Source organism: Glycine max, chromosome 16 (assembly GCF_000004515.6).
Source record: "Glycine max cultivar Williams 82 chromosome 16, Glycine_max_v4.0, whole genome shotgun sequence".
Taxonomy (NCBI): Eukaryota; Viridiplantae; Streptophyta; class Magnoliopsida; order Fabales; family Fabaceae; genus Glycine; species Glycine max.
Genome location: NC_038252.2, coordinates 30,030,304 through 30,045,914, shown reverse-complemented (window position 1 = coordinate 30,045,914; position 15,611 = coordinate 30,030,304). Strand labels below are relative to the sequence as shown.

Here is a 15,611-nt window from a genome sequence, read left to right as displayed (position 1 = left end):
GAGATATTGAAATAATAAGACTGGGTAATTCTATTCGTATCTCCCTTTTCTCTTCATACTTCTTTTATTCTAGAAATTAATTTGTACATTCCTTAAGAAATAAAAAGGGAGGTGCTAATAGAATTACTCAAAGACTTTTCATGGCCATATTGCTTTTATGACGGTAATGGACCATTGTTAGTTTGCTAGTTTGGTGAGCACTATCTTTTATTATTGGGCCTATTGACTTATAGTTTGGTTAATAAATCACAAAGCCTATAATTGATAAAAAAAAAAAATGCTGTAAACAAATAAAGTTAAAAGAATAATGAAAAAAAGTTCCATTGCCGGGAATCGAACCCGGGTCTCCTGGGTGAAAGCCAGATATCCTAACCGCTGGACGACAATGGATTTTTGTAGAATTGTTACCTTATTTATAAATTTGTTAAAATGTTGTATCACAAATAAAAATTTATCAGACACCTATTTGAATGCAGAATAAAGCAAAATAACGGGAAAAAAAAAAATCACAATGAGATTTAAAAAAAAAAAACAAAGAGAAGATGTTAGCGTCTTGAGGCTTTCGTACTTCCCATCTTTACGGCTTCCAGTGTTTAAGGCACTTACCAATGACATATAATAAGTATATTATATAAAAATATAAGGAATAAACTATGGTCACTAACGTAATTAGCTCTGCTTTAGAAATGCAAAGTTGAATTTCTTCCAATCCCATGTCATGTAGGGTCGTGGGATCATTAATTTTCTATTAGATTTATTAATGTATAAAATGCGTTGAAGATGTTAATTAGGATTTAGGACATTATTGATGGCATTATATTTGAAAGGATAACGTCGCTGTTGCAATTTCTTTAGCTGTTGTGTTCTGCATGCTTGTCATTTGCATCCTGAAAGACCCTTCATTTCTGGCACTATTGGATTTTTTTTGGCTGGTATTCATCTACCCTAACCTAGTGAATTTGCCCTACCTTCGTTTCACATGCAGTGTTCATAAAATTGCCATTCAAGAGGCATGGAATTTCTCTTATGATGTTCTGCCGTGTTTTTTTTTTAATAAACTCATCTACTAATAGACAAAAAGATTAAAAAAACTATTTTTTGGAAATTTCATGCTAGCTGTGTATGCAAATTATGATGTCTTTTTTTTGGAAGGCAAATAAAAAATTCTATTAATGAGGTACCAAGTAGTATGCAAATTATGATGTATCCAGAGTTATGCTTTAAATTCCTGGTATATTTTTCTGGCTCCAGATTTATTGGCCAAGATATTAATTTTGTCGTTCTTCCTCTCAAAATCATACATGAAGTCAAAGCATGGATTGTTTAACTGATGATGATGAACAATTTTCAAAATGAGATGTACATTTGTTGTGGTAGAGCTCTGCTCTCCTAGTTGTATGATCGATAAAGACAGACCTCTCAAAGGATCATATTTAACTGATGCCAAATTGTTAGGTGCTTAGAATTAATTTAATTTACTTTCAACAAGAATGTTGTGTATTTCTTTTTATTTTCTTACAATGAGAATCAAACCTAAATCTTCATGCAGTTATCCTAATTTTTTCATCACTAAACCAATTTTATAGGTTAAAAACTTCTACATGGGAAGTGGAGACGGATCCATGAGTTTATCAAAAGAGAGTTGATTTTTTTTTTTTTGCATAACTATTTATTTACCTAACTTCTCATTAATAATTATTTCATAAATAATAAGTTTAAAAAATATTTATTATCAATCTTATTGGTAAAATTAGAAATATGATCTACTAGTAAATTTTTTAAACAAATATCAATTCAAAAACCTATTTTTTATACATTTTCTATATTAGTATTTTTCTTAATTTTTATTTTTATTTATTTTTTCTTATAAATACATGAAGAATGAGGGGGTCAAGGCTTCTGCTTGCCCGCCTTGGATCCATCCCTAATTGGAATGGTGTAAACAAAATTTGATCAAATTTTAACTTCTTTTGTAGAGTTGTGAGACATATATAAGGACAAAATTTATTCCGTTCCTTTACATTCCCTTGTCATGGGCCTTCTTGGCTTCTTCTTACCTTCTTGTTTAGCTTAATTTAGTAGTATTGGATTTACAATAAAGTTATAAATATAAGTTATAAGATTGATTTAATGATAAGAAAAGAGAAGAAAGAAAAGAAAGATTGAGTTTAAATTTTTTCACTAATAAAAAAATCAACAACTAGTAATAACTTAACATTGGTCGTTAAAAAGAAAACCAATACAATTATGAGTAGGGACAAATTTAAGAAATTAGACATGCAAGGAAAAAAAAAATTGAGACATATATAATTATATATTTTTTATGCATATTAATGATATCTCTAATGGATTACAATCTTTACCATATCCAGCAAGTGCTCCATCATATATTCTGATTTTTATCGATCTGTTTCATAAGCTTGGTCGTGTATTGAGCACTAGATATGAGGGAACCCCAACTGCCTACATACTAATTGGCAATTGACTTTTCTTGTGGCTTTGCTGAAAGCATATTATATAACTTTTATGTTTCGTAATGCATGATGTATCAAACTATATATGATGTATCAAACTAGTTTATAAAGTACATTATCATATGACTGAAAAGCTGCTTATAATGAATATTTTTATGCATGGCCACTTGTTTATAAATATACATAATACCAAAGAAAGAAACACCACGTGCATCATGCTTCTTCTTGCTTATAATCAATATTGATTTGCAGATATTGGGAGAATGAGAAGGTGCGGTTAGATTACAGGCCAGTGCACATGAATACGTTGGATGATGAGGTGGAATCATTCCCTCCTAAAGCTCGTGTTTATTAGTATTCTTGTAAATTATTACTATGGATGATTTATACGGATTGGTTCACGAAGTATGAAGTATGGATGATTTACTCAATAAAGTGTTGTAGATGCATGACTTTGATGATAAGCGTTTTATTCATCATCAATGTTGAACTGATCTATTCGGGGGCATCATCAATGATATACGATGTCTGTATTTAAAGCTGAAAGTAATAGCCATAAATCCCAATAAGTGTTCACTTTGTTGATCAACTTCGACTAAGTGTACCATGTGCTAAGAGTTGATTTTCTGCACCCTAGTAGTTTAGTCTGTTTTATATTCATTTTTATTTTTCTAACCAAAGTAGCCATGGAAGCTGGCTAAAGTGGCTTATGTGGGAGATTATATGAGTAAATTGTGGGAAATAATTGAAGAAATATTTTTAATTGAGTTTGTTAATCAATTGGCCCACAGTTATTTCAGTTTAATAAGTATAGTTTCGGTTTTGTTCTAGCTCTCCTGCGGTTCGGTTTAGCTAAAGTGTATATCCACTATCCACTTGTGACCAAGCCTATCCTATAGTCATATTTTTCATCGCTATAACTTGAGGTTTTACTTGAAGATGTTCTTGTGACAAAGTATGAGACAATGAAAACTTTTGACACGATTAAGTGAATCTGTTGGTGAGACTCAGATTACATTTTGACAAATAGGAAAAGTTTATAAAGTTAGGTTATATTGGATAAAATAAGTTGAAGCTTAAAAGTTACTTGGTAGTTGAAAGTTAAAAAATTAGTTCATTAAATTATAAGTATTTGATAAATTAATTATTAAAATAATTGAAAATTGTAAAATGACGAAAAAATATATAAAATCATGATTTATTTTAAAAGGATAATTATAAAATTTGATAAATAGAATAAGGATAAAAATAAATGAAAATATAAAAAGTTAAAAATTAAAAATTGACATTTAAAAAAAAATATTATTAAGCTACTTAAAGTAGCGTTTTAAAAATATTAAAAATTATTAAAAAAAACTTATTTACTGAATAATTAAACAAATTTTTCAAGTAATAAAATAAATTAAAAATTAATTAAAATATCTTATCAAATAAAATCTTAATCTTATAGTTTGTTTCTTATAAAAATTAGTGTTACTCATCCATTTTTTTAATATAATTTTTGTTTGCAATACCGTTCGGTCGTTGATGAGTAACTCTAACTTTAATGGAATTCAGAATAGCTTGGTCTTGATTTATTGTGTTTGAAGTTCTTACATAAAATGAAACATCTCTTGTTTAGTGGTTCGCAAGAACTATATTGGTAGGTACGTATAAAACCTACCCTTGGAGGACTTATTTTCGTAAAATTAAAGGATATTCTTTCATTATATAAACTAAAAAACAATTAAGGAAAATATTTATATTAGAGGAAGTTACGTATACAACAATTATATAACAGTTTTGTACAACCGGTTAAAAAAAAGTTTGTACAACATTTTTTTTTGTGTTTATCCTTTTTTTACATCATTCATTACATGTAATAATGATGAAGAAAATTAAATAGACAACAAATGATATCATATAAATTATTGTATGTGTATTAATATCTTATTTTTATACTCATCTGTACATATACCAGTAAATTAGAAACTTCGCAAAAGTCAAAGTTACGCAAAAAGAATGAACGGATGCTGCTGTAGTGAAAGGTACAGAATAAAAAAAATTCTAAGAAAATGTTTGCAAATTCTTGCAGTATTACTTTTTAATAAAAAATCATAATATGTACACTGTTTATTTATAAAAGAAATAAAAAAAGGGAGAATATGGTGATAAAACAAAAATACAATGATTTGCTTTTAAGGAATAACATCTGAAGGGCCTTTTATTTATTGAATATTTTCCAAAAAAAAAATAGCAGCTATGTTAGTATGTTACATTAGAAATCTCATGTAAATGCTGTCGGAAATTTAAAGAAATATTTATTTATAGCACATTTTGACGTGAAAATTATAACATAATTTTTTAACTTTTTCATAAATAAAATTTAATTGATTTCATTTTTTGGGAATATTATTACAATAACTAATAAAAAATATATGTATAAAAATCTCATTTAATTTGAATATAAACCAAAAGTAAATATTTTTATTAAATCAAATATTATAATTTCTTTAAAAAAAATCTTACTTACAACATTATGAATTATATTACACGATTCATATTCATTCTTGGTTTGATTTTGATCAAAACCTTTAAATACTCTGTGATCCTTACTCTTGAAAGTGTTACATATTAGAGTCAAAATACGGGTATTTCTTTACATATTAACAATCTTATCCTGTAAATATTTAAGGAAATAAAAAAATATCAAAAGAATATTATGTAGGCATTTAGTTGAAAAAGTGCAGTTTTACCCATATATATTGATATATGATACTCTATTAAGATGGTACTCTAGGAAGTAAAGCAGTAAAAATGGTTCGATAATATGGTGGAGGAACTCTTGTTCAGAAATGCCTGATATTTAATAACAAATTATTTGCCAATTTGTTTACGCTGAAATTTGGTAAACAATCGCTAGTCTAAGTTAATTGCTTGCGAGACCAACTAGTGAATCTCAGGAGCATGCCATTTGTGTGTTTGCTTTAGATGTAAAGCCTTTAATGTTCATCGTTGCAACAAACATTCATTGGTTTGAAATTTGTAAAAGGTAAAGTTCTTTGAAAGGAACAAAATGCTGGAAGTAAATTGACAAAAGAAAAATAAATTGCAGAATTTAAAGGATCAGCGAATTCATTCGATCGAATGAACCCTTTGAAAGACAGGAATTATAAAGTGAAACGTAAATTGCATTGCACTTGAAATGTAAAGTTTACAGAAACTTAAAATGGTTCACAATCATACATTCCCCTTGCGTACTCGTTTCTCTCTGCGCTGGATACTTTGAGTGTATAAGGATTTGTAGAGATGATTTGCGACCCCGAAATCTGCCTGAAAAACTGCTATATATAGACATTCGAAAATAAACTGCCCTAACGGTCGAACACTATCCTAATGCCAAGTGTCCTGCTACGTACACCTTGCATGCACATAACTGCTCCTTAGAACGGTTATCCATATTGCTCGAAGTCGAACTAATTTTGTGAAGTTTTGTCAGAAATTGCGCTAAGTCCAGAAATCTTGTTGCCTTGACTTCGATTCGACCATATGCCAGCTCGATTCGCCCAATGGTTCGAAGCCCTCTTTCTTGTCTTAGCCTTGTATTTTGTAAATACTTCCTTGAACCTGTGAATCCTTTTCAATAGACTCTTCTTTCTTTTTCGATTCAACAAAATCTGGCAAGCTTCTTGCTCTTTAATTCGCTTCAAAATTCAAGACGACATCTAATGCGTATTTAGAGCATATTTTTAGCTCATCAAAAATATGGGCTAAACACTCTCATAATCTTATGTTGTCATTTCTTGGCTGCTATCAAGTACTATATTAAACTTAACCCTGTTTTGTAATTCATATCCTTTTAATTCATAATATCAGATGTCATACTTCTGCGGCCTTTCATAAACGTTATTTACATTATGTTATTGTTTAATCGGTTAATCTATGATTTGATAGGCATTAGGTTATGTGCATGGAGCTCAAACTGTCCATGCATCGATCTGAACCAATTCATGGTCGTTTGAGGTAAGTTTAACCATTTTAAAACCATATCCGTTGTTTTTCGAGTACTTACTATGAAATTGCAACATATTCCAGAAATAAATATACCTAAGATATACAACAATATAATTTAATTAAAGGTATCATATCCATTCCTTCCCCTGCTTGTTTTAACTATCTCTTTGTACTTTACAACGAAGTTGAGCACAATTGCTGCCAGCTGTTGTAGAAATTATGATTTCAAGGTTTGTTCTCCCTTACATATATATACTTGAAAGAATACAAATTCGAATCCTTAAAGTCATTTTTAGTAATTGTTGGTTGAAATTCTTGTAATGAATGTTCTATTGATGTGTTTGGCTGAATATATGGCACGTTCATAGTAACCTTAGGGAAATATTGAAAGAATATCAAACCATATTAAAATAATTAAGTATACTTTTAACGACATGGAAATAATTAAATGATTAAAGTTTTGCACCCTGTTTTTAAGGGAGGCTAAATTTCCTATTTGCAATTTCATCTTCATATTAATAATAGAAAAACACTCGATGAGTACGGAAGAAAAGCATTCTTCATATAATAAATTAAACTCAAATTAAGAATATCCCTTACAATGCAAGAACAATCTATAGTAATATGTAATTATGTAATGAATATGATGTGTATACATGATAGGAATCAGTATGGATATACCAAAGTTTATATGATGGAAATGACGCCATGCTTGAAATCATTCCTTCCAGAATATCACCACGAATGCCTTTACATATTAAACCTCTTCAGTCTTCATATAAATCAATAACTTGGCGTTGGCGTATGTTTAGTGCCTTGTTTTGTTTTTTTCCTTAACCTCATTTCTCTGTGCCTTGTCATAAGCTTCATAAACATCCCAAAAGAGACAAAAATTTTCAGTACTGGATCTTAATTATTAGACAAATGAATCTCCATTAATTCACTCCAAACAAGTTGAATCGAAGGGGGGAAATGTCATAAAAAAAAAAGTTTTCATATTTATGAAAAGCAAACCTGGGTGATTTTCATGGATGAACTTATCCATCTCAACTTTTGATGTGGATTGTTTTCCTTCACTAGCCCCTTCAAATCCTTTTTCATCCGACCTTGAAGCATACCCTTCCACAAACGAATTAGACATCACATTCCTGCAAAAAGTTAATTATATTTTATTATTACACTAAATCGAATCAATTCCTCGGAGGCCTTAAGTTAACTAAATATAATAAAACAATGCTTGAAATCAATATATATCATTTTATTTGTTCTTTGGGTATGAAATCATACATATTTTCTATTAGAGATAATTTTGTTCAAGACAAAATTATTATGATTAGCCACATAGTTCTTCAACTCTAAATATTTCATACAATTGCGTATTTATGACTCAAACTTAAAATTACCGATTAAATTAGAATAAGCTGATGCCGTATAATCAATGTGCTTCATGGTATAAATTATATTTCATGATAAGTATTGTTATGGGATGGATTTAGTTAACACAACATTTACTTGGTTTATAACAAAAGCGCATAAAATAATGACAATCAACATATTCTATGTCTTTAATTAATTTTGAGCGTGCATCCATGCTGATCATGCATAATAAAGAATATTCATCCACGATTAACAAAATTTCCCTTTCATATGATTTGAACTTACTCTGTAGCTTTCTCAGTCGGGTGTTGAGTCTTATCCAGAACACTATCAGGGTGGGTGCTGAATGTTAGAACCGAAGTTGATCCCCTGCCAAGATTGGAAGAGAGAGATATTGGAAACGGAGTAAATGGATAGGTTAGAAACTTCTTCATTGTGTGAAGCATCATTTTTTTTATGCGTTTGACTAATTCAAAACATGTAGCGAGCAAAGGTATAGTTGAGTGTATATATAAACTAATACACCGGATGAATCAATGTGGGGATGGAAAGTTATGGTCAATGCGATAAAATATCTGCATCACACACAATGGAAGAATAGCAAAAAATGGTTGCGGGTTTTGAGCTTTTTTCATCATAAGACTGTGTCAAGACATCAAGCATGTGGATTAACCAAACAAATGGCATGTCTTAATCATTAGGCTCACAGCATTTCAGTAATAATATGTTTTTGTATATATTTAATTATGTTTAATGCAATATTATATATGATATCTCATTTTTAAATTGTGAAAAATCTACATGTATTTTCAATTTCATAATCAAATTAAATATATTTTTTCTAAAATTAAATCATTTCTATATTTATCATTGGTCAGTTCAAATGGAACGTCAGATGAATACCAGAGGCATGGAAAAGGTACCTACTATTGAAGCAATTCGCCCATTTTGGAAGGAAAGAGGCTAGATAGGGAAACGTGTATTATGGTGTTGTAAATAGACTGACGGATGGTTTGATTTGCATTTTCAAAAAGTATTTTTAGTTTTCAAAATGCAACTAAACAAAGTTGCTCAAACAGTTGATGATAGGTAGTGCAATACATATATAGAGTGTGAAATTGAGGATGTGGTTGAGTGAAATGAAAAACAAAAGAATAAATTTTTTTAAAAATCTGCAAGGACCAATGAGGAAGTGGTTTTGAAAATGAATTAAATGGAGGCTATAAAATAAAAGTTCCCTCTTAATTAAATCTTGTGGTGAAGCTTGGAGACCCCGTCCAAAGGGCCAACGAGGAGGGCTTCATTTGAAAATTTGCCACTTTGGAGGAAAGGAAAAAGTGCTGATCAAGTGCGTAAGTGTTAGGGTTAAATAGCCAATTTCGTGCAAAACTTTAATTTATTCAGATAAATACTTCTAATGATCCAAATTAAAAAACATATTCATTATCTGATAAATAATATTATTTTAATCTATAATAATAGAATGCCCGCCAACTTAGGGCTTTATCTAGAGATCTAATGTCTCTCCACCATGTAGAACCATTTCCCTTTGCACCATCTAACTCCCCCTATGTCACGTATTTATATTACCCAACATCTTAATTAAGCAAAGCAACTTAAACCCTTCATATCAAGAAAAATAATTAATTAAAGAAACATGATATATCAATAACTCATAATAAGAAAGATTTTGTTTCTCACGTGTATAATGAAAGAAATACGTACGTAGCAACGGAAATGAAAAACTCACCTTCTATAACTATTATATTATCAAGCATGCAATATTGACAACAAACATTCATATTCTGAAGCGACAGGCAGTGAGAGAGTTAAAAATATTTAAATCTTAATTTGTCTTCAGAAAAGCTTGCAAACTGATAAAAAGTAGATATTTTATGGGTGCTACCTTTGATTAGTGAATTATCTTATCCGACTTTAATAAAGGTGTAAGCTACATTTTCAGAAATTGGTTTATATATATTTTCCTTTGCAAGGTTTTATATAATTTTACTACTAACAACTTTTTGAAATGTTTTTAGAGATATATTATTACAAATTATACACCAAGTTTAGCAAATTACTACCAGAATTAATGTACAAACGCTCCAGCTTCTCTACAAAATCATAGTTTTATCCTAGTAAATGAATAGGCTAATTGCACAAGAAAACATGTTTGGACATGAATCAACAAAAGATAATTAAATGTCTATGAAACTTAATTACTTCAAGCACACAATGGGTGCATGAGATCAAAATAACAAGGTCATATATTGCAGCACAAACAAAGCATATTCAGATAGATTAACGTGCAAGAGAGGTTATCTCGTCTTCCCGCCACAAATCCTCTGAGGCACGCATAATAATGCTTGCAATTTGGAAAATTCTGCCAGTAGTAATGCTGTTCCCATTCTTGCACCTAAGGCATGATCCTCCTTCACAGTATATAAGCTTTCCCAGACTCGATGGCGGCAAATGGTTTTGTAGATAACAAATATCCACATCACCTAATCCACGATATGATGCATCTATAATGAAGCTATGCAATATATTCACCGCCTCCAAATGTTCCAAGAAAGTGAACACACCGCACAAAGCCTCCATCTTTGTCATTTTGGACCGGATGCTCAACCCCTCCAAGTTAGGGGCACATTTAATCAGTGCTTCAACATGCTTTTCTTCAAAGAGGCAACCGTAACCAAATTTCATCTCTATGATGTTCTTGCAGTATTTGCCAATTGCAGGAAATATGTAATGACTGGGGATATTGGAGGTGATGTTAATGGACTCAAGGCCCTCCCACGACTTCATTGCCACATGCACATCTACTCTTGAAAACTCAACTGTCTTTGGTAGAACTAGTCGTTTCAGATTTGGGGTCCTACAAAAGAAGAAACCCATGCTTTATAATGTTAGAAATAATAATTAGAAAATGAAAAGTTATGAGTTGCTGTTAGAAGATAAATGGGTGTGAACTAATAAGCATTAAGGGACATTATTCTTGTGTAACCACTATGTATTTGAAGAGTTATGATATTATATCCGTTTAGTGTCTTAATTGGAGAGTTGTGTAATGCCTATGGGTTGCTCAATCTATTATAAATAGAATATCAAACCATATAGCTAAGTGCGTGCCAAATGAAGAGAATTTCCTCTATTCTCTCTGGTCACCTTTTCTCTTTTTCTAAACATATATATATTACCAAACAACTTATATATATACATAGTGTTTAATTTAGACTTGTAAGTTAATATTGATACGGTGTTTTGTTTTAGAAGGTTGTATATATATAATAGCCCAAATGCATGTACAAAGGGTAATTAAGAATAAGATAAATGCTACCTTTCAGCAGTTATGATGAACTGCTCATCCGTTAAGTGAACATTGTAGTTAAATACTAAGCAGGTTGTACCATTACTCAGACTTAGAACATATTTTATGAATTGAGTCATTTTTGCATTTGAACGCTTGCATGCTCCTGGTTGATTATTGGGTATGTTGAAAAAGTAAGAGTTGAGTCTGGATAGATCAAGCTTGCACCAAAGAGATGGGTCACGACAAGCTTTGTTCCACATTTTGCAAACCAGTGAGGCAGCTGCAAGGTTCGCAACGTTTGAAGGTCATAAAAATTGTTTATAGAATCTCAATTGACAGAAAATCATTCCCGACACCGGTCATTGCAGCTAAATTGCTATTGTCCATTTCTTATTAATGCTCCCTGCAAATACTTAAATGTTTCACATGATCATTTCAACTTTCTCATTAATCAACAAATGTAAATCACAAAACCCTTAAAAGGAAATCACCATGTGTTTAACTGCATTGCATCTGTTAGGAATTAATGAAGTAAAAAATTGAAAGATTTTCAAGAAGTAATTATTTTTTATAAATGCTTCATTCGAGAAGTGATCACTATTTGATATGAATCTCATTGACAAATACTATTTCACATCCTTTTAACCCAATAATTTTAGTTGCAATTCATATCAAATTGGTGTGTCATAGGTCACCTAACAATTTTTTTTTACATGGTACAAAATATCCTCTGACTTATCTTATTTACATATTTTTTTTTCCACATAACGTAATTTGAAGTAGGAATGAATTAATATATGAATAATTTGGATCGGGTTTAAATCAGAATTGAAATCAAATTGGGTAAGCATAGTCAATCAGGCCAAATAGATCCAAGTTAGTGTTTTTCTTCAATTCAAACTAGATTTTGTTCTATTTAGATCAAATTAAATCGATTTTTGGGTTACCCAATAAAAGTGAGAAAAACTATAAAATAAGAGAAAATCCAAAAAACGGGAGGGGGGGAGGATTAGTTAGAGTTAAGGTTATTAATTTCCCTAAATTTGAACAAATAGACCAAATAAAATTAAATAATAAACAAGAATTTGAACAGGAAAATTTGAAAAAGAAAAAATATAGAAAATGAAAATGAGAAAGATTAAAAACCTTCATTGAAGCTTTAAATGACTTGTGAGAATGCAAGTATTTGTGAGTGGTGAAGCATAGGATGAGCGATTTGGAGAGAGAAAGAGAGGCACATGAAACTTGAAAGTGAAAAGAAAAATTGAGGTAAGACTTGAGGTTGAATAAAAGAGAGAAATGACAAAAGAAGAGAGAACTCACTATAAAATATGATGAAAATGTCTGTTAGCGGCGGAGAAGATGATGATATTGGAGATGTGGTGCAAAGGATGATGTTTACTCTACTAGCTACGAAAAAGTGCTAAACACTAATTAAGGTTCAAAAGAAAAAAGAAAAAATGGGATTCTCAACTCACTTTTTTCTTTGTCTAAATTCAATTTTATGTTAAAATAAAATTATAAAATTATTTTAATATATTAACTAATCAAGTGAGGTCAGATTAGACTTGACTTGATTGAATTTTTCATTCTCTGATCCGATTTGATCCATGAATTTCACCAAATAAAATCAATATCAATTAAGTCAAATAAATTTTCAAAGTTTTTTTTAAGTCAATCTGATCCAAGTTCACCCCTAATTTAAGTAAGATCTTGTTATCAAGTGCTCTAAAAGGTATTAGTTAAGGATATTTAAAATATTTTATTAATTATTTAATATAATTTTTAAAAAATATTAAATTCTTTTAATAATTGATTTTAATAAAATAAAAAATATTAATTAATGCATTTAATATATTAAAAAATTATACTTTTAATATAATAAATACTTCGAATAAAATGTTTTATTTAAGACATATTTAATATATTGAATTAATCATTTAAAATAATTTAAAAAGTATTAAATGATTTAATATTATAATATGATAAATGCTTTTAATGATTTTATTCCTATTTTTATTTTAAAAACTCATTTTTAATGAATATTATTATTATTATTACTATTATAATTATATCTTTTGTTACAACATCTTTTGAAATTGTAAATCCTATGTTGTAAGATGGCAAGACTGATTTGTCCAATCTCAATAATTTCTTGAATAAATATTTACACTCACGCCGCCTATATTTTATGCAAATTACATTCGATACCTCTACGTTATTTCACATTACTTTTACACTCTATTCTAACATCATTAAAGAATGTACCATTAACTTAGGGATACTAGATGCAATTCATAGAAAAACAAAAGTGTAAATGTAATTTACTGGATAAATTATACATAGTATATTTATATAAATAACATATAAATAAAATTAATTAAATACTACCTTAATACTTGTCTTATCACAAATTTTATAAAAATTGGAATTCAACTATTAATTACAATTTTGTGCTTTCATTTTTTTCATAATGCAAATATAGTTATTATATTTTTTTAAAGGCTAAATTACTCATTTGATCCCTATAGTTTTATGATTTTTATATTTTTAGTCCCTATAATTTGAAAGTGATCTTTTTAGTCCCTATAGTTTACATTTTAGTCTCTGTAGTTTAAAAGTGTTTTTTTAGTCCATATAGTTTGTATTTTAATTCTCTTTTAGTCTTTATAATTTGAAAACTATAAAGACTAAAAAAAATCATGAAACTACAAGAACTAAAAAGAGCACTTTCAAAACTACAGGAACTAAAAGAAAATTAAAATGTAAATTATAAAGACTAAAAAGATTACTTTCAAATTATAGGGACTAAAAAAGTAAGAATCATGAAATTATAGGAACTAAATGAGTAATTTAACCTTTTTTTAAATTTAATTCAGTCAAATAGAAATCATGAAATAAATTATATATATAAATTCAATTCAAAATTTATACATTTAATATATATTTATTATCACTACATTTATTAAATAATTATATTTACTAAATTTAGTAATTAATACTATATAAGAAAAAATCAATATACTTATATATTTATATAAATACTATATTAATAAAATTAACAATTAGCTGGTTTTTGGTTCATTAAAAGCATGAGAGTGCAAATATAATTTACTTTAATGTCTTTGGTATTTTTTTAATATTAGATTCATAGTTATTTAAGCTAACGTTTTCGTATAAATTCATATAAAAAAGTAACTCAGATAATGTTTTTGGCTGATAGTTAATATGTACTTTTTTATTCAACAATTAAACTATGTTTAGTTTTTTTAAATTAGAAATGCATAAGTAATTATTCAAATTTTGGTATTTTTTGTATATATACAATTCGTTCTTATGAAAGATACACAACAAATTGAGAGATTGGAATGCTTAAAATCCAAATAACAATATGACTTGTTAGTTCATGATATTTATGTAAATTGTTTTATTTTAATTAAATAAAGAACCGAATATTTGTTTGTTTAGTAAAAGAAAAATATAAGCAAAAAATAAATTATTTAGTTAAAAAATTGTGAACGGATAACAAACACCGTATCACTAATCATTATCTTAACATTACCCGTTAGTGAATCTCATCCTTCAAAATAAAATAGTGATAGTCTTAACTGTCTATTGCACTAAACCCTTATATAAAGGTTGTTTTTTTTCCCATTCCCATCACTACATTTATCAGTTCCTTTGTTGCTCTCCTAACTACCAATCAACATCTCATTCTTGTTCCATTCCATTTTGATGTATCTTTTTGCGCCTGGTTTCACATGGATCGGATCTTGAGCTACCCGCAGATAGTGTTTTTTTGAATGGTACAGTGGCTTTATCGATTATGGTTTTTCCTTTGCATAGGTTTGAATATTTTTGGGCGTGTTCTAGTTTTGTCTTGTATTTTTTTCAGATTTTCCAAAGGTTTTGAAGCTTGGTGCTACACATCTATTGTTTTGGTGTGTGATTTTCATGTTTGACACTTCAAACAAAATATGTATTTACTGTCTGTTTACTTTGATAGTCAAAATAAACCGCCAGAAATATTACAAATTTTGGCACTTAGTATAGCTGTCACAATTAGATTCTCGACTCTAATAAGACTTGGCAACACGGGACTTGACCAACTCATTTGTGTGTCACTTAACCAAACTAAACACATTGTCTCAAACCCTACATGTGTTCAAAATTCAAAACCCCTACCATTCATCTTCATTGCACTCCACCCACCGTTAAAACCATTCTCCCAAATTTGCCTCTCTACGACCATTGCAAGTCGCAACAGAGACAAGGTCTCTCTCGTTTTCTGAAATCTAGGGTTTCCATTTCCCCCTCTCCTCTTTCTCAAATTTTATCGTCGTATTGTAACTGTTATCCTTTTGAAATTTGATTTGTAATCGTTGAGGTTCATGAATCTTCGGATATTGACGAAGCTAGTCAGAACCGAAATTGTTTTATTCTGTTTCTTTTTC

At 29.3% G+C, this 15,611-nt stretch overlaps 1 protein-coding gene and 1 non-coding gene across 2 annotated transcripts; both read right to left on the bottom strand.

Moving 5' to 3' along the window:
- Positions 1–318: 318 nt before the first annotated feature.
- TRNAE-UUC (transfer RNA glutamic acid (anticodon UUC)) lies at positions 319–390 on the bottom strand. The gene has a single exon. It is a non-coding gene; the product is annotated as a tRNA-Glu (tRNA).
- A 9,755-nt stretch (positions 391–10,145) lies between these two features.
- On the bottom strand, positions 10,146–10,742 carry LOC102664644 (F-box/LRR-repeat protein At3g48880). The gene has a single exon (XM_006599927.1). It carries the CDS (start codon positions 10,740–10,742, stop codon positions 10,146–10,148), a length of 597 nt encoding a protein of 198 aa, XP_006599990.1.
- Positions 10,743–15,611: the final 4,869 nt, after the last annotated feature.